The 23,924-nt window shown below is 46.4% G+C and overlaps 1 protein-coding gene across 6 annotated transcripts in view; it reads right to left on the reverse strand.

The window, feature by feature from the left end:
* The window catches only part of VAV2 (vav guanine nucleotide exchange factor 2), a 120,501-nt gene that overhangs the window by 46,866 nt on the left and 49,711 nt on the right, over window positions 1-23,924 (reverse strand). For all 6 annotated transcript variants that reach the window (XM_058038141.1, XM_058038139.1, XM_058038138.1 and 3 more), the window contains exon 3: window positions 1,563-1,621. In XM_058038141.1, the coding sequence (XP_057894124.1) occupies window positions 1,563-1,621 (59 nt within the window). The remainder of the gene's footprint in view (window positions 1-1,562; window positions 1,622-23,924) is intronic.

Consider the following 23,924-nt stretch of genomic DNA (forward strand, 5'->3'; position numbering starts at 1 on the left):
ACCATCACTGTGGGTAAACAATCTCCATGTTGCATTCTGCTTTGGCACAAACACAGGCACAGCAAATGATAAGAACTGTGCTTTCTTTCTCTGAGGTTCAGAGAATGTGAATCCCAGAAATAGTCTTGGGAAGAATTGTGCCTTGCTTTTTTCTCTGTGAAGGGCAATGTGGGGCTGCACCCAGCCCTTGCCAAGGCACTGCAGTTTGTGACTCCCCCAGCCTCCAAACCCCTTGGATGTTCCTTTCCCTTAAAACAAAAACCACTGCAGGACTCAGGGCTATCACCACAACAAACACTCCTTAACTCACAGCACATCTTTCTCCCCCAGACCCTGGGCCCTGCCTCTCCCCCAGCCCTGCTGGGATCTGTGTTTAACAGATGGGAAGGCTCTGAGCTGGTTTTACACGTGAAAAGCTGTTCCCCTCCAGCAATCTCAGCACAGACAAGGCAGGGAAAATATGTTCCAACAGTGGGAATGGTGGCAGGGCTGGGTGGCAGGGCTGGGAGTGGGGCAGGAATCCCATCCTTCCCTTCATCCTGGCTGTGCCTGCCTTGGGATGCACCACAGATCCCCACCAGAACAGCAGCAGGACACATGTGGAGAAAATCCAATGTGTTCTGTAGCTGGGGGGTGAAAACACACACATTCCATCCCCAGAAAAATGAGCAGAGGTAATTTAGGCTGCAAACTCATCCCTGTTATAGCTGTGGCCCTAATGAGATGTTCCCAGATTAATAATACAAATGCACTCTAACAAGGAAAAGCAATTGCAAAGCAATTTTGCAGGGAGCTGAACAAAGAGCAGGATAACAGCTCTGCTTAATAGGGGCTGTCTGCTGCTGTTAATTCCTTCTGCACTGCTCCCTCAGAGGAGGAGCAGGCAGCACACCCTGCAATCCCACACCCAGGATGTGCAGTGACACAGCCAGGGGACATTTCCCAGTTGTTTGGGGCAGAAAGGGCCCTGGGCTCTCCTGCACAGGGGACAGTGGGGACACTGGGGTGATGCCACAGCTCCTGAGCACTGCTGGCTTTCCTGGGATCCCTTGTGGAGTTGAGAAAAACCTCCAGATAGAGACAGCAAAACTCTCCCTGCTGCATTCCCCAGCACGAACAATTCCTCATTTTTCACTTATTTCACCTGCAACCATTCCTACCTGCATCCCAAAGGTGTCTGTTTAACCCCATTATGTGCAGCTTCTGAAGAGTGTGAGGTGATTAAATACAAGGAATATGGAGAGAGGGAGAGAGAGATGTTATTTTAAAGCATCATATTGAAAAGATCTTACCTAATTCCTTTGGTTTGAGCAATACTGTGGAAGGAGAGCCTGGATACTGCAGACAGCAAAACTCTCCCTGCTGCACTCCCCAGCACGAACAGTGTACACAATTCCTCATATTTTCACTTATTTCATCTGAAACTATTCCTACCTGCACCCCAAAGGCATTTTGGTGTCTGTTTAACCCCATTATGTGCAGCTTCTGAAGAGTGTGAAGTGATTAAATACGAGGAATATGGAAAGATGTTATTTTAAGGCATCATATTGAAAGGATCTTACCTAATTCCTTTGGTTTGAGCAATGCTGTGGAAGGAGAGCCTGGATACTGCAGAGATCACCTGGAAATGAGAGAAAAAGAGGCTGGAGTGCTTACTGAGGACACAGGAAGGTTTGGTGGGAGCCCAAGGACCCCCAGCCTGGTGCTTGGAGCTGGGATGGAAATGTTCCAGTCCCCCCATCAGTGTCACAGTGTCACCATCAGCACCCTGCTTTAGCTTCCACCACTGAGCACAAAAGACATTCAACCCTCAGGATATTACTGAACAGCTTCATCTGAGGAAATTCCATCCCCATACTCATTTAATGAGCCCAGACCTGTCCTGACAGGTTTTATGCAACACTAAGAAGCGTTGAGAAAACCCTCTTATAGTTTGTGTTTTATTACAAAAGGATTACAACTCCTTCTGTGGCTCTCCTCACACAAAATGATCTTATTGAGGCAAAACTTGCCAAGGCTGAACAGCTCTGGCTTCTTGCAATTCAATAAAGATGCATCATCAGTTTGTCAGAGGTGGGTGCAGACCATCGCCCTTTTCTGGCAGAGAACAGCCAGGGGTGATTCAACACCAAAATATTCTCATCAGCACTGCAATCAGAAGCAATAAAACCACCAGGATTTTCAGAAAAACTCCCATTTTTTGATGGAAGTTTTAATTGCTATGGGGAATTTTCAATGAAGAGGAACAAACAATGGGTTTGAGCTGGATTTAAAGTGTGTTTTACCCTTGTTCACATTCACCATTTCAAAGCTGAGGTGATAAAAACAAAGCTGTTGTTTTTGGGCTGGTTTCCAATCTCCTGGGATGGGACATGGATAAAGGGCTCCAGGTGTACAAACCCAACCCCTGGGGGCTGCTGCTGCTGGGGCTGCCCTGCTTCCAACCCTTTATGCAGGAATTTTGCTTTGGGATGCTCCCCTGGCTTGCTGGGACCACAACCCAGGATTTTCCCCTGGGATGAACTCAGAGCCACATTTTTATCCCAGGACATCAATGAGAGCCTCATCTCACCATCCTTTCCCTCCACACTTTTTTGCAACTTTCATCCCTCTCGTTTTTCATGTGCCATGAATGCCAGCCTGGCTGTCAGCTGTTGGTGTGGAGCCAAAGCCAGGGCAGCAACAAAAAAACTCTGAAATCACCCCAAAAAAGTGGGGGATTTCCACATGGAAAACAGGGAACAGAACATCCCTGAGAGGCTCCAGGGCTCAGAACACCTCGATGGAACACCCAGCCCAGACAGGGCACAGAGATGGAAACTCCCCTGGCACTCCCAGCCCTGCTCCAGGGGGCTGAAAATAGCACCAGGGAAATCCTAGACTGACTGAATGAGTCTCTCCATGCTCTATTTTTAGCCTTCTGAAGCAAAAATCCAGTTTATGAATCAGACAGTGCCACCGCGGGGTTTGACTTCCAGGGAAATGGAAGAGAAAAGTTCCCAGTTCTCCTCCCCAGCAAGGCTCCCTCTGCTCTCTGCTCAGCCTGGCACATCAAACCTGGCTCTGCTTCCAGTGAGGGGCCAGCACAGCCCAGTGGGGATCCCAAACCCACAGATCCCCAACCCACGGATCCCAAATCCACATTCAGGTGAGAAAGTCAGGAGCCAGGACAGCCAAGTGAGGATCCCAAATCCACTGATCCCAAACCCCAAGATCCCAAATCAACAGATTCCCAAACCCACACTCAGGTGAGGAAGTGAGGAGCCAGCACACTCCAGTGAGGATCCCAAATCCACGGATCCCAAACTCACAGGTCCCAAATCCATGGATCCCAAATCCACATTCAGGTGAGTAAGTGAGGAGCCAGCACAACCCAGTGAGGATCCCAAATCCACACTCAGGTGAGAAAATCAGGAGCCAGCACAGCTGAATGAGAGTCCCAAATCTGTGGATCCCAAACCCACAGATCCCAAATCCATGGATACCAAATCCACAGATACCAAACCCACAGATCCCAAACCCACAGATCCCAAACCCACAGATCCCAAATCCACGGATCCCAAACCCACGCTCAGCTGACAAAGCCAAGCCACCCAGCGTGAGGGACCAGGCACAAAAAGCCTCCTTGAAGCATCTCCAGAAGGGCTGTCCCAATATCAGGAATATTTTTCCCAACATCTCCTAAGATCAAAACAAGCCAAGTGCCAGCCCAGCTCCTCACAAACCCCAGCCCCCAGCCAGGGAAGTGTTTAGGATCAGTAATCCTCTCCATTTCTACAGGATTAAACAACATTATTAAAACTAACTCAGCCCTTAAGCGTTTGCTAAACTGTGTCTCATTTTGCCCTGTAAAAAACTTCTTATTTGCAGGCAAACCCAGGCCTGATTCTGGCTCTGGGGTTAGGTCAGGACCTGTCCCACACCCACAGGGCAGCAGGAGGGTCCCTGACCCCAGCTGAGGCTTTTCCCTGCTCCTGGAATCCCAGGACACACCAAAACAACTCAAACAGATATTCCAACCTGAATTTTGCTTTGCCCCTGAACACTTTGAACACTTTGGGCAACTTTGCCAGGGCCTCACCACCCTCACAACCAGAAATTCCTTCCCAATATCCACCTAATCCAAATCTCTGTCAATTTAAAGCTATTTCCCCCAAATGTCACCCTCCAAGTCATTTGAAGATGTTGTTTGGCAAACTGTTCTCTTATCTGTGCATTTTTCTTCAGGAGATGTGGGGCTGTGGGTTTTAACACCAGGGGCTTATGCAGATTATTGCTATTATTATTACTTCTTCACCCATTTCTCAATGCAATTTCCTCCCTGGAAACTGCATTCAGCACACAAAATTACCATAAAAGCTATATATAACATCCCAGTGACAATAAGGTGGCAGGAATATAAATAGGAATATAAAGGTGCCATATGCAGGTAGTGCACAGACACTTTTCTCTACCAGTGACCTGCAAAGGCTTCATGGGGATATTTCTGGTGGTTTTGCCATGAAAAGTGAGGGATGCCCTTCACATTCCTGAAATTCCAGTGAGTTTTTGTATTTATGGTTCAATCCAAGCACCCAGCTGATCATTTACTGACCAGAGAAATCATTGCTGCAAAACAACAGCACCACAAAGTCAGGCACGAGCCCTGCAGCTGAGTTTGGGTTTAAATAAGCCCCTGAGGAAAGGAAATTTCAAGGAAATTTCAAGGAAATTTCAAGGAAAGGAAATTTCAAGGAAAGGAAAGGAAATTTCAAGGAAAAGGAAGAGGAAGAGGAAGAGGAAGAGGAAGGAAGGAAGGAAGGAAGGAAGGAAGGAAGGAAGGAAGGAAGGAAGGAAGGAAGGAAGGAAGGAAGGAAGGAAGGAAGGAAGGAAGGAAGGAAGGAAGGAAGGAAGGAAGGAAGGAAGGAAGGAAGGAAGGAAGGAAGGAAGGAAGGAAGGAAGGAAGGAAGGAAGGAAGGAAGGAAGGAAGGAAGGAAGGAAGGAAGGAAGGAAGGAAGGAAGGAAGGAAGGAAGGAAGGAAGGAAGGAAGGAAGGAAGGAAAGATTATAATTATAAGATAAAAATAAAAATAAATCTATAAATAAAAATAAAAAATTATAACAAAATTAAAAATGAAAATAAAAATATAAAATAAAAAATTAAAATTATAAAATAGAATTACAATTAAAAATAAAAATAAATTAAAATTAAAAATGAAAATAAATAAAACGAAATAAAACAAAATACATATTTTAAAATATAGAAAATAAAATAAATAAAAATAAAACCAATTAAAATAAATAAATTAAATTAAATAAAAAAAATAAAAATAAAATATAAAATAAAATAGATAAAAATAAAAACAATCAAAATAAAATAAAATAAAATAAAATAAAAATCAAGACTCAAAGTGGAAAATTTTGGTCATTGGTTATCACTGGTCATTTGGAAAACACCAAAGTGAGTAAAGAAATGGGATTTTTGAAACTAATTAAATAAAAACCACAATAGCCACACTACTTCAACAAAAATATTCACCACTTTTCTTCTTTACTCCCAACACTTTCTTTTAGGAATTGCAGATTTTAAAATAAACCAAAGCCAAATAGAAAATAAATTATTATGTTCACTGCTCTTCTACTTCCTCTGGCATTGTTTATGGCTGATGGTATCTTTGAGCATCTAGAAAACTTTAAAATAAACTTTTTTTTTAATTTGAAAAAACAAACTGCCCCAGCTGGGCTGGAGAACACTTTGCATAGGAGGAACTTTCCAGCTCTGGGCACTGCAGGGAGCAGGAATGAGCGGAGGGCTCACAGCCAGCACTGAGCATTTCCAGAACAGATTTCCTTCTAAGCAAACCAGGAGCTCTGCCCAAAACTGATAACTCTGGGCAGAGATTTCTCTGTGCCAACACTGATAACTCTGGGCAGAGATTTCTCTGTGCCACCTCTGCCCATGCCCTGCCAGGGAGAGGGGTTTGCAATTACAGGGAGTCATTTTCTGCTTTGCCCCTGAACTCAGAAACGGCAGAACAAATCCTCAGGCCAAACATCCCCAGCCTCAGGCAGAAACTTGACCTCAAAATCAGAAATAAACTGATGGTATCTCTGAGCAACCAGAAAAATCTCTCAAATAAACTGTGTCAGGTCTGAAAAAACAAAGCAGCTTGGCATGGGAGGAAGGCAGAGAGCACGAACCACAACCTGCCTGCTCTGGATCAGTCATTGGTGCTCTTGTCTGGGGCTAAACCTGCGAGAGCTGATGTCTTGTGAAAGCTGAGATAGAACAGAGGCTGGATGGAGTTAAAGAATAAATTAGGGATTTATTAAAAGGATTTCCTCAATGGATCCACCTTGGGCACTACAAGAGTCCAGCCAGGGCTGCACCCAAGATGAACCAAAATGGCCCCAAAATGCACGACCAGTCACGGAGTCTCTCACTTTGATCAGTTCTGCTCCATTTGCATATTAAAGTTCATTGTCCCATTCCAGCTTTAGCCCAGGCAGTCCCACCCTGCTTGTTTTTCTCTCTCCAGCCCACGGTGTTTGTTCTCTTGGGCTGAGATTTGGATCATTTGTCCTTGGTCCCAGCTGGAGCAGGAATTGTTTTGTCTCCCTGCTCTGTGCACAGAGCTCACCATGCCCTAATGTGAAGCTCAGAACTACACACCAAAGCAACACAGAATCTGAAAAATACAAAAGCTAAACCTGAGGGATCAACCCCAAGCCAGCCCTTTTCCCTGGACACAGAGCAGCCAGGACTGCTGCTGCTGCTGCTCCAGCATCCCAGGAATTCACTGGGCAATTCCTTCAATCCCGTCTCCTGATGGCAGCTGAGCATCAGCCCTGGCTGGGCAGGAGCAGTCCAGGGTGTGATGCTTTCCTGGGCTGCCAAGGGTGGGCACAGCCCCATGAAAGGATCCAGTCAGATGGATTTTCAGATGGATTTTCCTACACCCATCCTCTCAAACCCACATCCACCCAGCTGCCTGCTGAGGATGAGGCTGCTCAATGATAACTGGTTTGGACAACTGGTTGGAGCCCTTCCAGTGCCTGCCTGGGTGATTTCCCCAGCGGCTCCACTTCACCTGCCCAGGTGTGCCACAGCTTCTCCTCCCACTCCCTCTCATGCCAGGTGTGGTGTTTGCTGGCATCCAGCTTCTGGAGAGGTGCCAGCTGAGCTGATTTGTGCTGATACACATTTGATAAGGATTTCAAATCAAAGCCAGTGGGGTTTTCCTGTGATGGCACATCCAGGCTTCTGTCTCTGTATTTACTGCAACAGATGGGGAAGTCTGGGCATGGCAAAGCCTCTTCCCTCCTCCAACAAACACCAGGGATCCTTCCCTGCCACTTCCATTTGCTTTATTACTGGTCCCAGAGCTCTGGCAGCTCCTCCTCTTGCCCAGCCCCATTAGCTGTAAAGTGCTTGAATGGGCTTTTAAAAACAACGTTATTAAACCATCGCTACTTTGCATTAAACCCATGATTTGGCCACATTACGTGCTGGGGATGCAAATATTAAATCACTGCTGATTTCCAGTGGGAACAGGACTCGTGCAGGATTTTAACAGGTTCATTTTGGGCTCTTTCAGGCTGGCATCATGTCTAAAATCACGAAGCCTTTCAAGAGTGAGCAGTCAGTGCAAAACCAGCACGATTCCCTTACCAGGAGGAGAAAAGAACAATTCAGGTGGATTTACGGCTACTGCTTGAAAATCTCTGCCCTCTGTCACACCACCATAAGTTATCCAGGTGCACACCCCACATCCTCCATATTTAAGACACCAATTTGTCTTTTCCCATCACAGACCAGCTGAGGAAGGAAGGGAACACTGCCACACATTTTTGGTGTCCCTAAACCACGATGTCTGTGTGTCAGAGGTGTCCATGTCCTCTGTCCCCACCTGGCCAGGGCAGGTCCCTCACCTTCCCAAGACACAGAGCCGATCCAAAAGCAACAAGAGAAGAAGGCAAAGCAGCCCAACACAGAGGAACAGCCACAAACCAGCCCAGCCACAGCCCTGCTCAGCTCCAAACCCAGGAATTAATGCCCTGAAACTCCAGTGCCTGCTTTGCGCTGCTGAGTTCCTCTAATACAGCAGCAATAAAGAGTTATTCTGCTCCTTAATGGGCTCTCTCCTCCACTGAGGCACTGCCTCGTTCAGGACTTTTATTATCTCTCTGTGATAGCAGCGAGGAGCTGCCTTTGATGGGACTTTAAAAGCCTCAGGGGAGGAAACCCAGCAGTTTCTCAAGTGAGCCAACACCAAAATCAACACAGATGAGCTGGAAAAGATCCTCCAGCTGAGCAGGGCACAGAGATTGATCTGATGGCCCTGGAATAGTGGGAGCAGTGAGCTCAGCAGCACCCATGGGTGCTGGATGTGCTCCCTCTGGATTAAAGATAGTACAAAATTGGCTCTGAAGGAAAAAAAGAAATCCAGGGTATGACTGGAGAGGTTTGCATGGCTTTGTGACGGTTACAAAAAGAGCTTAACTCCTGGTGGTAGAAGGTGAGGTAGGGGCAAGGCTCTGCTCACAGCTGTCACCTGGGCTGTCCTCATACCTGGAATTCTGCCCTGGCCTGGCACAGGTCACCCAGAAAAGCTGGGGCTGCCCCATCCCTGAATTGCTGAAGGAGGCTTGGGGCAACCTGGACTAGTGAAGGTGGCACCAGACGGGCTTTAATGTCCAAATTCTGTGGTTTTATCACTTGTCCTTTGGGAAAGGAGGGTAATGAGGCAGGGGAACTGGGCTTTTTCCTGCACATTACAGGGGAGAAAACCACAAACAAAACTGGCTTGGCTTGGAGCTTGGCTCAGGTGAGCTCCAGGCAGAACTTCTGACTCCCCACCCCGACACAGCCCCTCTGCTCTGTCCAGCTCCTTCCCCTGCCCCTAATGAGCTGCTCCCTAATGAAGCTGGCAGGATGCCCAGCTCTGAGCAGCAGAGGAGGAGGCTGCAGCGTGGGAAGGTGTGGAACACACCCGTGGGCAGGACGTGGGCGCTGACAGCCCCTGCTGAAAGCCACCAAGCTGTGCTGGGCACTTGGCCCGGAAAGAGGGGCAGGAAGGGGGGAAAAACTCCTTAAAAATCCTAAAAAAATCCTTTAAAAATCCTAAAAAAATCCTAAAAAAAAAAAATCCTTAAAAGCACTAATTAGCTTCAAATGCTGGTAAATGGGTTTATACAGGTGCTGCCCCAAGGACACCTCGTGCCCAGGTGTGGGAGCAGCAGCAGGACAGGTGGTCCAAACCTTGGCCAGGATGCTCTGGATGGGTCTCTGCAGGCTGTGGAGAGCCTAGAAAAGGCTCAGAGCCCACCCCATGCTAAGCATGATATTATAAATATCATAGCTGTGCTTGCCATGGATGTAACAACCAGGAATAATCAGGGAAAGGGTCCTGCAGACAACTCCTGACCCCACAGCACGGATGCAAAAGGAGAAGATGGACAGACAAGCACAAAAATGACCCCAATATTTGTCTTATGCCATAGGGAACACCAGGACAGGCTAAACTTTGTCAGAAATCAGCTGCTCCTGCTAAACATTTGAATTCAGTGAGATTTAATTCAGTTTACTCCCCAGATTGTGGGCCAGCTGCTCCACAACTTTGTGCTAAAGGGCTCCAGGTCCTTCTCTGACCCCAGCCCATAAATCAGGGTGCCCAAACTGATGCACCTAACCAAAATTCTCACCCTGTGACCCAAAAAAAGCCACCCCAACAAACTTTTCCAGGGAAAAACCCCTGTCAGAGGCACCCAAAGTAAAACACTGCTCAGACAGAGCACGGAAAAGGAGCAGCTCACGTTAATTCCTGGTGGTAGAAGGTGAGGCAGGGGCATGGCTCTGCTCACAGCTGTCACCTGGGCTGTCCTCATACCTGGAATTCTGCCCTGGCCTGGCACAGGTCACCCAGAAAAACTGGGGCTGCCCCATCCCTGGAACTGCTGAAGAAGGCTTGGGGCAACCTGGACTAGTGAAGGTGGCACCAGATGGGCTTTAATGTCCAAATTCTGTGGTTTTATCACTCCATGACCAGACTCTAAATTAATTAAAAAGCTGCCAGCCCAGCCAGCACAACCCATCCCAGCCCTCCCATCAGCTCCACCCTAAGATATTCCAAGTGAATTCCAGACATGGGGACTTCCAAGGGTTCCTTGCACGAGGCTCTCCTGCAAAAACATCCCCCCCCTTTCCCCCAGTATTGATTGGATTTGTTGAAACAGATGGAGAAAACAGCTAGTCAGATGCAAAACACGGATATCCAAACCTGCTTCCAAGAAACTGGCTTTAATCTGTATTAAATTTAATCCCTTTTGATCAAGGCCTGGGATGGAAGCAGAAAATATTACAGATTTTCACATTCCTCTGGGTTCCCATTTCCTCTTGGCCCCAAAAGGGAGCTGGGAGGTCAGAGCAAAACATGTGGAGCACCAAAAAAAAAAAAAAAAAAATAAGAAAAAAGAGGTTTAGGAAGGTTTTTTGCATGTGCAGGAGAAATTGGAAGCATCCATATGAAACCAATCCACTTGCACAAAGAGGAATTTACCTGTTGGAGAGAGAGAGAGAGCTCAAAACTCTCCTTGCCTGATTTCCTTCATCATTATCCCAGGTGCTAAAGGAAAAAATGCAGCTGTGTGTAAAAACAACACAAAGGAAAGTGTTTAAAAGCTTTTTTTTTTTTTTTTGCATTTTGCAGAGCCGCCAATTTCTGGAAGGGCCAGAAATTCAACTTTTCTGCAGAAGCCTCCAGGTTTTTGCAGAAAAGTTGAAATCCTTTTGAGCCCCAGAACTGTGGGAGATGCCCAAGCCACCTGCAGATGGACAGAGCAAGGTTGGATTTCTGGATGGAAATTTCCCACTTCAAGGGACTCACCTGCAGTTTAACCCTTCACAGGCTGCTGTGCTCCAAGCCCTGACGCTTTTCCATTGATCCCTCAGGCTGGATTCATCCTGCAGCTCTACTGAACTCCCCCCATCCAATCCTACCTGCAAAGCATCAGCTCTGCCCCAGGGAGCCTCAGGGAAGCCAAGTCCTTCCTAAAACCTCACTCTCCATTCACTTAAAAAGAAATTTTTACAATCGTGTCGTTTATTGCTATAACATTTTTGCTTATTATTATTATCTGCTTAAAGCATTTTCTTGCTGGCACTAAGCATTGCTGTATTACAACAGTAATTTAATGCTGTGAAGGTTCAGTCAGTGGAAAGGGCATAAATTACACCTGACAATAGTTACAAGTCATAGTACAATAGTCACAATAGTTACCAGTACAGCCCAATCCAAAAAACACAACTCCTCCTCTACCCCTCTTACCAAAACTCCCAAAAAAATGTAATCCTTAAGTAATATTACTACCAAAAATTCAAAATTCTCTTCACCCAGCCATACTAACAAAACTCCCCCCAAAAAACTTGTTACTATAACAACACCCCTACCAAAAACTTCCACAAAAATATCCAAAACCAAAAATACCCAAAATCCAAAATTCTACACTACACAGATAATTTACTCCAAGGCTCCTGCAGCAGCAGCTTAACCATCCCAAGGATGTTTGAGACCAGCTGTGTTTTACAAATCACAGAAAAACTCGTTTAAGCTCAAAGGAATTCCTGTAATTCCAAGGTACACATAAGAGGCAGGAAGCAAACAGGAGCGTTTTAAGTGCACTGTAAAAGGCAGCTTGCAGAATTTGCCTGGGATTTGCTGCTTTGATTTGCTCAGAACCTGGCACTGCTGTGTTGGCAGGGATGGGAGACCTTTCCCAATGAAGTTTTTCCTTCCCTGCAGCTGCTCAGGGCTTGTAGCAGGAATCCCTCTTGGTTCTACAGATGGAGGGGCTGCTGCAGCTTCCTGCACAAGCACAGACCCACCTGGATGAAATATCTTCACTTTGGGTTTAAAAAAAGGAGGGAAAAGGTTTAAGTTTAAAAAAAGGAGTGAAAAAGGCCCAGAGGCCCAGAAGAGAAGGAAGGAGCAAAATAACTCGATGTGCCCATGAGCTGTGGGAACACACAACCAGGAGAGGGATGGAGCTCTCCTCTGCCTGTCACAGACATCTTTTATGGAAAATCCTTTCCTTTGGATTTTTCCTCCTGAGAAGCTGACAGGCCTCAGGAACAAAATGTAAACACTGGTTATCTGCTGCTGTGGAATGCAACAGGTGCATCTGGGATTGGTCTCATGTGGTTGTTTCTAATTAATGGCCAATCACAGCTGGCTCGGACTCTGTGTCCGAGACACAAACCTTTGTTATCATTACTTTCTATTCTTAGCTAGCCTTCTGATGAGAACCTTTTCTTCTATTCTTTTAGTATAGTTTTAATGCAATATATATCATAAAATAATAAATCAGCCTTCTGAAACACGGAGTCAGATCCTCGTCTCTTCCCCAATTCAAGAACCCCCATGAACATGGTCACATCTGCCTGCACCCCTTTGCTAAGCACCTCAAAACAGAGTGACACTGAGCAGAAACACTCAGGAAGGAGAACAGTAGGAGGAGAAGCACAGGAAAGCAGGATGAAGCTCATTTCCTTAGCCCTAATCCTCTCCCAGACTCCAGGGAGGAGCAGCACCTTGTAAACTTGTGGGGTTTGTTATCATTGCAAACAGAATTCCCCCAAAGGCAGGGGAGGTCTGAGCTGCTCCTTGGCCCAGATCAACACTAAATGCCTGTTGAATATTGTTAAATATCCACTTCTCAGGCACTGGGGACACTTGGACACAGCACCAAGGCCCATCACATCACCAGGGGCTGCTCCAGGACCCTCAAAGCTCCTCACACTGAGACATCTCCTGGTCCTACAGAGCTCCACCCTGGATTGTTTGCAAGTGCCAGGTCCTGGTTTCATGAGTAACTAAAAACCTCTGATAAGATCATCTCAAGCATCCTACAGCAGTTCAAGTGTGGGGCACAAGGAAGCAAACTTCTCCTTTCTAAACCCAGAAAAGTTGAGCTCAGTTATGACTTCAGGTACAACCCTTCCTCCCGAGCTGCAAGAGGCTCCCAAAGCCACGTTCAGACATGAAATCAATCAGGGAATCATTTACCCATCCCCTGCACCACTCTGAGAGTGTCTGCAAGCATCCAGCAAGTCTGGAAAACAACTGACACAAAATTCACCCCTCCAATATTGCGAATTTAGCTGCTCTTATTGTCCCTCCCAAAGTTTCTCTAAGGAAAGGAAGAGTGATGCAGGCTGCCACTCATGGAGGCAGGCAGGAGAACATTCCCTCTGCTCCCTCCTCCTGTCCACAGGGAAGATTTCACAGCAGAAAAATGCCCAATTTCTCCAGGTTATTGAGAGCCATCACAGGGATCCACTGCTCTTGACACAGAAAAAAAAAATATTCAAAGCTGTGGAAAGCTCTGGTTGAACCTTCAGCTGGAGTAAGGAGAAATTCCTCATCTGTTTTCACCAGGCTGTTTCTATCCACTCATTTTCCCTGTCCTGAGCACCTAAAGCAGAGGGATGAGCCAGGATTCTGCTGCTGGCCTGACCCTTCCCTCAGCATCACCCAGCTGGACACCTCTGTCCCCTCCTGTCAGTCCCCAAAGTGTCACCTCTGGGTTTCCTGGAAAAAAACTGTGTAAAATTCCCAGTTCCTGGGAAAATTTGTGTTAAATTCCCAATTCCTAGAAAAACAGGCAACCAGCAGGAGCTGAACCAGGATGTTCAGACGTCTCAGGGTAGGGAGGAGCAGTTCAGAGCAGAGAGGAGAAATTCCCAGCTCCTGAGGTGAGGTCAGATCACCTTTTTCTGTGAGTTTGCCTCATTTTTTGGGAGAAAAAAAAAAAACCCAGCCAAACCTACAAATGTTTAAATTCTTACTCTGTAAGAAGAGGCCAGTGTTAAATATCAGAGCTCCTGATCTGTGTGTTTTGTTCTTCCTCACTGCTCAATTCCTACCCAGTTTTCCAAGAACTGTTTCAAAAGGAAGAGGAAGGGAAAGGACAGCTCTACCAGGCAAACAAACACCACCAGGAGCTTTTCTCTCTGCAATTATTCCACATTTGACACAAATGAAGCCTCTCCAGACTGCCAAGACATCCCTGTGCTCTGGGTGCTGCTCCTCCTCTTCCCTGCCCTCCCTGAAGGAGATAAAAGGATTGGGTTTTATTTTATTACAGATTCTGCTTTGCTGGTGAAATACCTTCCAGAAATAAATGTTATTTCAGAAATTAAAAAAGGGTTTTCCATCAATCATAGCCTGAGCACAGAAACAACCCTCAGTTCCTCTGTGATTCAGTTCTCAAAATAGCAAGCCCTGAATTTCCCAAATCCGTGATTCACTGGAAGCATCAAGAGGTTTCCAGACAAAACTCTGTCTGGAGCAGCCTCCTACCCCTGGGCAGGCAAATTCCTGGCCTGGGCTTTCCAAAGAGAATGGCACATGGCACAGAGACCTCGGACACTGCCACATTTTTTCCTTTAATTAATCCTATGACATCAATTAATGCATTTCCACCTGCAGGAAGGCAGGAGGGAGCAGAAACCCACAAGGCATTTTCCAGAGATGCCCAGAAACCACCTCCCTCCCTCTCATCCTGTAACAGAGGATAAATACACCCACAAAGTGCTTTGATTTGACTGAGGATTTTAAATTTAGCTGCTGCTCTGCCTCTGCAGACAGCACATTTACTGCTCTGGGGGGACTGAAATGTGCATCACTCCCAGCAAAAGGGCCCAGAAAAGAACTGCACTGAAAAAACATCCAAAATTGGCTCCTCTGGCAGGGTGTCAGAGCTCACAAATGACAGGGTGGAAGGGGAAGCTGGATGCATTTCCACAGTCACTACTGCACAGAGGGTGAGACAAGATGATCTAAGGGTCCCTTCAGGCCTAACAAATCCATACAGCTGTAAAAAAAAAAAAAATAAAAGGAAAAAATATCATAGATTAGATCTTGTCTGTCTCCAAGGAAAAAAAAAGGAGTCAGGCATGTTTTCAGGCAGTGATTTAAGGAATGCAAATGGCTTTGTCAAGGATGCTCAGGCAGATCCTCCAGTGTGAGCTCAGCTCTGCTCAGGACCTGCAGGGAGCCAGGATGGTGGGAAACAGCAGAGAGAGCAAAGACAGGGCTGGGGAGCCCCATCCCCACATGGAGCAGCACATGGGGGGTGTTGGCATCCCCAGGGAACACCATCCCCACGCCCTCAGCATCCCCCAGCTCCGTGTGCAGCCTCACAGCAGCTCCCCGAGTGTCACCAGCTGTTTATCAGCTGCTAAAAACGCCTTTAAAAATTAATAGGAACAGATTGAGCAAGTGTGGAACACGCAGAGAGATGAAGCTTTGAGGGATTTCGACATGAGACGTTCAAACCCAGTGGGCTGGGGAGAGCCAGACTTGGTACAGGAGAGAAAAATTACAAAAATACACTCACCATCATCACACAGAGAAAGGGAAATGTGGCTTCAAGCACCTCCTCCCTGCCCTTTAATCAGAGTTTAGAGACAAAGAGCAGCTGGGCTGTGCACTGTGGTCAGCCTGGGGTTGTAGGGGAGGGGAAAAAATGGGATTTATCCATGTGTGAGTACAGGCTCCCATCACCACAGCCCCCTGATGGTTCTGAGGGCTCAGGTTTGAACACACAATGCTGATAAAGGTCATCAAGATGGATGAGAGTCCTTGAAAACACCCTGTGCAGGAGGGAATGAGGATCCCACCAGCCACAAAGGGAAAAAAACAGTAAAAAAGGAACAGGAATTGCTGGTGCCAGCAGGGCAGAGCTATCAATTAATGTCAAAACTCAAAACTGCATCCCAAAGGCACTGATGCAAATGTGAGGATGAGATCAGAGAAGTGACTGCTGTCACCCCAGGTCTGAGCGGGTCAGAGGGTCAGGGAAAACTCCCTGGAGCTCCTGTCCAGAACAAAGAGATTGTTGTAACCAAACAGGTAAAACTGGTTTCTGTCCCGTGGAGCTCCTGGAAATGCCTGGCAAGTATTTACTTGTGGGAAAGGAACAGGAAACTGGGATTTTTTTTGGTTAGCATTGGCATTTTCTAACTGCCAGGAAGAGCACATTAAAATCTTACCATCTTAAAATGCACAGGGCATTTCACAGAGCACAAAATCCCCAAAACTCCCAGGTCAGGGTGAGCCCCTGCTCAGGTGTCCTCATGTGGGGCATGAAAATCCATGCTGCAAATAACTGTGTGTGCTTAAAATGGCAGCAATGTCTGGAATTCCCAAAGGAAAAGCTCAGCCTGGTGTAAAATTCAAAATTGAGGAGAGGGATAGAGAAAAGATAAAGAGCTTTCTGTTCTATCAATATTGAGGATCATTTTGGTTTTGTCCACTGAAAAAAGGCAATGTTTCCTGTACATCCACAAACAAACAAAATATTTTCGAATTTTAGATTTAAAAAAAAAAGCCAAAAAAGGTCCCTGAAAATTGAGTCTTAATGACTTTTTTCCATCTGCTATTAAGGCTGGTTTTTTGTACAAAACATCTTTTTTTCACGCCATATTCTGGCCAGATGTAGACGATGTGCTTGGACTGCAGAAAAGTGCCTTTGACAGCATTACCAAGAGATAACCAGGCTTTGCAAAAAGCAAAAAGCAAAACCCTTTTATTTGACATCAGCCCCTCAGCTCCTCACCAGCATCATCTCAAACCAGTCCGCGGGGAGGGACCTGAAAGGTTTGAACAATTCCCCATCAAAATCAACTCCGCTCGGCTGATGAGACTTCCACCAAAGCATCAAGACAAGCACGAGACAGGCTGTGAAAGAGGGAAAATCCATTCTTGTCAAAATGACATCCCCCTGAGGAGCGCAAGCCCCACAGAAGCGTTTGCGTCGGTTTTGGGTCCTGCGCTACGGCGGGGATAGGAATGATCATGTTTGACTTCTTGAACAATTTAAAATTCACATGTTTGGCTTTGCAGCTGGAGAAATCAAAATTACATGTTTGAGGGGCTAAAAGGGAAAAAAAAGGGAAAAAAAGGGGAAAAAAAAGGAAAAAAAGAGGTTTGACAATGTATGGATATTTATGCGTGAATTACATCCGTGAAAAGAACGTTCAGCTGAGCAAATTCCCTCCCCCTTGCTGGCTGGAAATGGGGTTTGGAGTGCTGGGACTGGTCAGGGAGGAGCTGCGGTGGTGGGTTTGGGGGCAGAAAGGAGGAGCAGCTGCTCCAGCTCAGAATTCACTCATCCAACCCCACCTGAAAGGAAGAACCTCAGGTGTGATGTGTGCTGACCTGGAAAGGGATCTGGGCTCTCCTTGGGGGAGAGGTGAAGGTGCCAAAGCACAAACCCAGCGGCTCTCACATCACCCACACCCTGGCAAAAGGGTCACCTGAAGCAGCACAAGCTCTGCTGGGTTTCACCCTGCACACAAATGCACATCCCACAGCGGAGGAGAGAATTTTAAATGGAATATTAGGAGAGGAAGCCCAGCCAAGCCCATCCATGAATCCCACAAAACAAGTTGACATTGAGTCTTTCCAACAGCATCTCCCAAATGATCCTGGAGAGCCTGGTGCTGGCTCCCGGCCCTGCTGCAGGATTCAGACCTGTGGAAATGCCCATCTCTCCTCTCTGGATGCTGGCCCTAGCAGCACATCTGTGTTCCTGCCTTTGTCTGCCTGGGGCCACATCTGTCCCCAGAGCTGCTCCTGCACTGCACGGTGCCATCAGGCTGTAAGTGATCCCTCACTGCAGGAAAAACTTCAAATAAATACAATTACAAATCAAGAAACAACGCAGTGCAACCTGTTAAGGGAACAGCTGGGGTGCTCCATGCCGGTTGTCGCTGGGATTTTAACTTCAGAGCATCTCCCCACGCTGGACACAGATGAGTCACTGGTGAATCTGCATTTGGGATGTAAAATGTGGAGCTCTGCACTGCTCCATGTGGCACCCCCCTTCCCAAACCCCCTCTAAAGCTGCGTGACACTCAAGACAACAGAGTGGAAATGATAAAAGCTTTGATGGGGAAAAACTATGCAGAAAAAGGGCCAGCACTGTATTAAAGTATATTAAAAAGCCAGCACGGAGAGCAGTTCAAACAGCTCCCTGTAAAGCAGCTCAGCTCTCTGGGGCTCTGTTTAACAGACATCCTTTTATTAGAAAAAGTCGCTGAAGAAGGTTGTTTAGCACTTCCAATAAAGGATAGGTGGATGGGGATGGAGTTGTTGTTTTTTCTTTTCTTTTTTTTTTTTTTTTCCATTAAGATTACAGAAGGGCTTGAGGCTGGAAAAAAGGGGAAATCTCCAGATCCAGGATTTTGTTTCTGCCTCATTCATGAATGCATCAAAATCTGAACTTGGGGGTCTCTGACTTCGAGGGTCCACCAGTTATCCAGGTGGTTTTAGCTGAGGAACAGGCACTTGAATGATGGAAATAAAGAAGGAAATACCAAAAAAAAAAAAATAAAGAGTGATGAAAAGAGAGACTCTGCAGCCAGCCCAGCATCTCCCCTGCCCCACACACTCCTCTGGCACAGCTGGACACAGCTGGCTGGCACATGGGGTGAAGAACACAACATTTCATCCCAAAAATCCACATTTCATCCCAAAACTCCTCAGACTGGAATGCAAGAGTTTAGCAGAAGCCTCCAGCTGCACCATTTTGCAGAAAAAAATCGATTTTATGAGCTCCACAGCCATTGCAGCAAACAAGGAAGGAACATCTTCCCTGGCAGGCCAGGGGGGTTCTTGAGCTCTCACAAGTGGTGGCTGAAGCTCCTCATCACACAAGAGCTGCCAGTAAAAATCCAACCCTGCTCCTTCCTGCTAAACCTTGGGTCTGCTCCAATTTCCTCACTGTGGCACATTATTAGTGCTCATTACCATCAAGATTTCAGAATGCAAGAGTGAGGTTGGGTTTGTTTTCCACCCAGTTGTGCTTCCCTCAAATCTCAGCACAGCAAAGAGATGGGGAAAAAGGCAGGAAAGGAGAGAGGAAAATATCTAAAAGATTATGGAATAATCTTGGAAAGACCACGGGATTGTCCAGACCCTGAGTAAGGCAACACCAACATGCACCCCAGTTTTTAATGAGAACATTAAAAAATGATGCAAAATTGCCTTGGAGATCAGAGAAGGATAACCAGGGAGGACATCTGGCTTTAACCAGCTGATGTTTGCTCCACACACCCCTGTCTCCAGGGCACACCTCAGATCTAAGCTCAACATTGCATTATCTAAGCTCAGACATGGCAAAAACAGGCTGGAGGTTTTAACACCAATCTCACTGCTTTGAGCGTGAAGAGAATGGGAATTGAGACATGTAAAAAATAGCACTGTTAAAAATAACATTAAAAATGCTCCTATTTGGGCCCTCGGGCCTGCACAGAAAGATGTTTCATTATCCAAGTTGAAGAAATTAATTATGCTTTAATCATTTTGTCACTAAAAAAGGCAAGTCTTTTTGGCTTGATTTACTCTTGAAGAGGAACCCTGAGCCAAGCTCCACTCCGCCCTGTTCATCTCATCCAGGATCCACCCCAGAGCTCATTGGAGCATCTGGGATCATTCCCTGGACCAGCCCCCCAAGCTCTGCACCCCTCCATGTCTCAATTAATAAATAACACCATTAATAAACATAGCATCAGGTCTGTGTGCAGGCAGCAGCTCCAAGCATCTCCTCTCTCCCTCCAAAACAAGCGAGATCCTAATTTCAGACACAAAAATCAAATTATTGTCACTTTTAAAGGGATCAGACAAGTTTGGCATCACAGGAATGAGTTCAGCATCACAGCAAGAAGATGGGGGAAGATGGAACAGGAAAGCCTTATAAATATGATTGTCTGGCAAAAGATTTGGAGAATGTGGAAACTTTAAATGAGATTGAAATGAAAGCAAGCTTTGAGATACCTCAGTTATTGAACAACTGGGAAACAATGGTATGGCCAGAATGAAGGTTGATGGAACAACACCCTCTGCTTGCAGACAGGTCCAAGGGTCAGAGCAGACCCTGCAGCTTGGCAGAAGGGGCCCAAAGAGGAGTTTGTAGGGTTTAAAATGTAAGACAGTACGGTAATGTAATGATTCTTATAGGTTGTATGTAAATGCTATAGGATTTGTGCATTGTACTAGATTGGTTAGTGAGAATCAGAATGTTCAACACAGAAGAAGATTTATTGTATTGTAACGGGAACTTCACTCTCTTACCCTTTTACTCTCTCACCCTCTCTGCCCCCTCTTCTCTCAGCCTGCTCTGAGCTGTGGCTGCAGCTCCCAGCAGGGCCCTGTACCCAGGCCCTTTGCAATAAACCCAAAATTCCACAACCAGAAGAAGATTTATTGTATTGTAACAGGAACCTCGTCCCCTTTTACTCTCTCTTTACCCTCTTTACTGTTCCTCACTCTCTCATCTCTTTACCATGATCCTGCCTTCTCTCTCTCTCTCCCCCTCTCTTCTCTCAGCCTGCTCTGAGCTGTGGCTGGCAGCTCCCAGCAGGGCCCTGCACCCAAGCCCTTTGCAATAAACCCCAAATTCCAAGGCCTGGCTTCAGAGATCTCTCATCTCCATCCGTCCCCACCATCCTACCCCCGATGCTCCTACACTGCTCCCCCTTCCTTGGGGTGCTCCGGGTGTCATTGGGGCCCCCCAGGCCCTGGGGTGGCCTCCAGAGCCAGGGCCTGTGCCGGATCCACTGCCTGGCGCTGCAGCCTGGTTTCCATAGAAACAGGGGGATAGCACACGGCAGCTAAAACTTATTTACTGAGTTAAAGGAAAGGGCTGCACAAGCTGTAATTTAGTCCTGGGGTAAATATGACATTATGAGAAATACAAAGGTTTTCACCGTGGCAAGGAATGTGGCTTTTCACGGCTGGTTTTTCCCTTTAACATCAATTATTATAATAGGATTAAGATAAATCAGTGCACACCTCCTTTAAAAAGTTCCACTGCCTGAATTTCCTAATAGATACTTACATATAATTTTTTTATTAAATGCTAAAATTATTTCCTCTTCCCCAACCAGAAATAATCCCATTAACAAATGAGGAAATCTGCATTTAGTAACAGATTCTACCTTGGCCGTAACCATCATTTAAAGCAAACATCATGACCCCAAGTCCAACAGGATGCTCTCAAACTGCAAACTCTCACTTTTTTTCCCAACAGATATATTTAGACCAGACCAGAATTTCTGTAACAAACCACTTATGGACACCTGATGGAAATGCTGCTTGTAAACATTTAATTTTGGGTGCATCCCTTGCTCTCTGCTAAAGAGGAGGATTCATTGTGTGCCCCTCAAAAAACACCCCCACAAAATCTGTCAATGCTTTGAATATTAAGATTTATAGGTTGGAGACATCCCTCAAATCACTCTGCCTTGCCCTGCACATTGACAGGCTTGGAATATGTATTATTTGGGATGAATAATACATGATGGCACTGAAAATCCAGTCCCAGCTGAGCTCCAGCAAGGAGCTAGGAAGGTTTCTGGGACCACACTGAGCTGGCTGCAGGGAGCATTTATCTCCTTGCTAATGAAGGGAGGTGCTGCTCCAGCCTGGAAAAGGGGGCTGGAAAATCCTAATTAATGAATGGTATTCAAACCCCAGCACGTCACTCTGTGTGACAGCCCCAATCTCATCCCATCAGAGAGCCTGGGGCTCACTCCAGCCCTGCCTGATGGGAACAGGCACAGTTTAAAATAAATAAAGCAGTGGAAATATTTCCTTATTGGGGGGGACAGGAGGGTGAAGTGAGGAGAGGTCACTGAATAAAGGGCACCTGCAAAATTTGGGGAAGGATTGTTTAATCCCTTTTAACTGGGCTCAGCCATCCTAAAAAAGCCCCAATTTTGGAGGGCAGTGGAGGCTGCCCCCAGCCCAGCCCTGCCACATTTTCCAAGTCACATCATCCATCTGATCACAACCAGAGCAGCCCCAGCCCAGCATTTCCCTGTGCTGGACCAGCCCCACAGCCCAGGCTGGGCTTTCCAAATTGTCCTTTTTAAAATGACCATGGAAGTGCCTTTCCAAGGCAGTCTGACAGCAGCAGCTGATGTTTTCTCATTAGCTGAGCTGGGATGACATTGCTCATGGCTCTGCCAGGGTAATAAAGGAACCAGCCAGCAAACAAAGCAAAAATCAATATGGATGAGTGTAATATTTGTCATAATGTCTTTATTGTGCACAGCCTTCCTCGTGCAGCTATTCATAGACATATTTTCTCCTCTTTTTTTTTTTTTTTTCACAAGGAATGAATTGATGGGAAATGTTCTTATTCCACACCAGAAAACCCAACACTGATTCATCACCCCTGAAGAGTTCATAAATTAAACCCAAATATGAGCAGAATAAACCCAATATCCAGCCTAACTGGTGGAGCTGATTTTTCAGACCCATCCTGAATGCCCAGGTGCTGCTGGTGGCACTGGGGACACCCAGGTGACACTGAGGACACCCAGGGCAGGGAGCAGGAAACCAGCTGAGCCCCTGGAAGCAGCAGAGGAAGAGAAACCACACTCCAACAGGAAACCCTGCAAGCAAACACAGCAGCAGCACATCCTTTCCAAAGGCATCCTCTCCATGGCAGCCCTGACCCCAAATGACCCAAAGGGAGGGGAAATTGGGAGCTCTGGGGGTGAAACACAAGGGGTGAAACAATTGCGGCACCTCCAGCAAGGATCAGCTCACCCAAAAAGAGGAAAAACTTCCAAATCTTACCAGATGCATCAGCCAGCACATCCTGGCTTTGCTGCCTTTGCATTATTTTTTGGTCAAGTTAATGATTCAAAATTAATTGATTTTTTGGTAAGAGCAAATCTTTTACCAAGTCCCTCAATCCAAACCTCACCACCAAAAGACACCTGGACACTTCAGAGCACCTGGCTGGAAGGAGAAAAAGGTCTTTTTATTTTAAAATCTCCATTTCTGCTGCTGCAAGGCTGAGCTTGCCTGCAAAATAACCCAGAGCCAATCCCCAGCCCTGCACCAACAACCAGCACCCACTTTGATGCTGTCTTTTGATTTTAATTAGTCCCAATCATGGCACAGCTGATTGTCCCCAAAACAGGAAAATCATGGCTTTTTTCCAAGCAACTGGTTGGGTTTTGGTACCTCCAGCAAGGGGTTTTGAGTTTAATAAAGGAGAAAAGGAAAAGCAATGATTCCTCTGTGGCTTTGCTGGTGGTGACTAAGCAAAAAGCATTGATTAAAAATGAGCAATGAGAAGAGGAAGCACCTCTGTGCTCCATAAACACTCAGGATACAATGGTTTATACTGTGCAGAAATGGGACTCAGGGAAATAAATGAGATCCTTCTGAGCCAAAGGATGAAGCAGCAGTGCAGGAAGGGACCCCTGAACTAAACAGGAACAAGATAACAACGAGAAGGATGGAAAAGAAGATTTTACCTGGCTCAGAAGGATGGAAAAGCAGATTTTACCTGGCTCAGAAGGAATCAGGCTCTGCAGGACATTCCCAGCTGCTGCCTTTCTAACACAACACATATAATATTCATTTTGGTATTTGTGATAAACCAATCATCAAATAGGCATTTTTCACAGATCCATGACCAAACCCCCATGCAAGAAACAGAAATCACCAAATTCCCTGTGCATGGAGGTGGGGGAGGTTTGGGGAGGCTCTGGCAGAGCTCAGGTTCTGCTCCTGCACCAGCACCAAGCCCTGGTTGGGGCTCATCCCAGGGGAAGGAACAGCTGGGAAATGATGGGATTTGGGTCTGGAAACAGCATCTGATCTGGGGGGACTGAGGGGGGCACAAAGAGAGGGCAAAGCAGAGGGTGGGAAAAGGCTGGGGGTGTCTGAGCCCAAGGTTCTCTCCAGGATTTACCCCAAAGCAGCTAATCTGCACTAACAGGAGTCAAACAAAGAGTGATGTCACCAGCTCCATCTGCTTCAAATTTGCTCTGAGCTTTCAATCTCCCTAATTAAAACACAAAACATAAAAAAAGAGGGATAAAAAAAACCCACCAGCATTTGCTGAATGAACCCAAAG

This window comes from Melospiza georgiana, chromosome 20 (genome assembly GCF_028018845.1).
Source record: "Melospiza georgiana isolate bMelGeo1 chromosome 20, bMelGeo1.pri, whole genome shotgun sequence".
In the NCBI taxonomy this organism is placed as follows: Eukaryota; Metazoa; Chordata; class Aves; order Passeriformes; family Passerellidae; genus Melospiza; species Melospiza georgiana.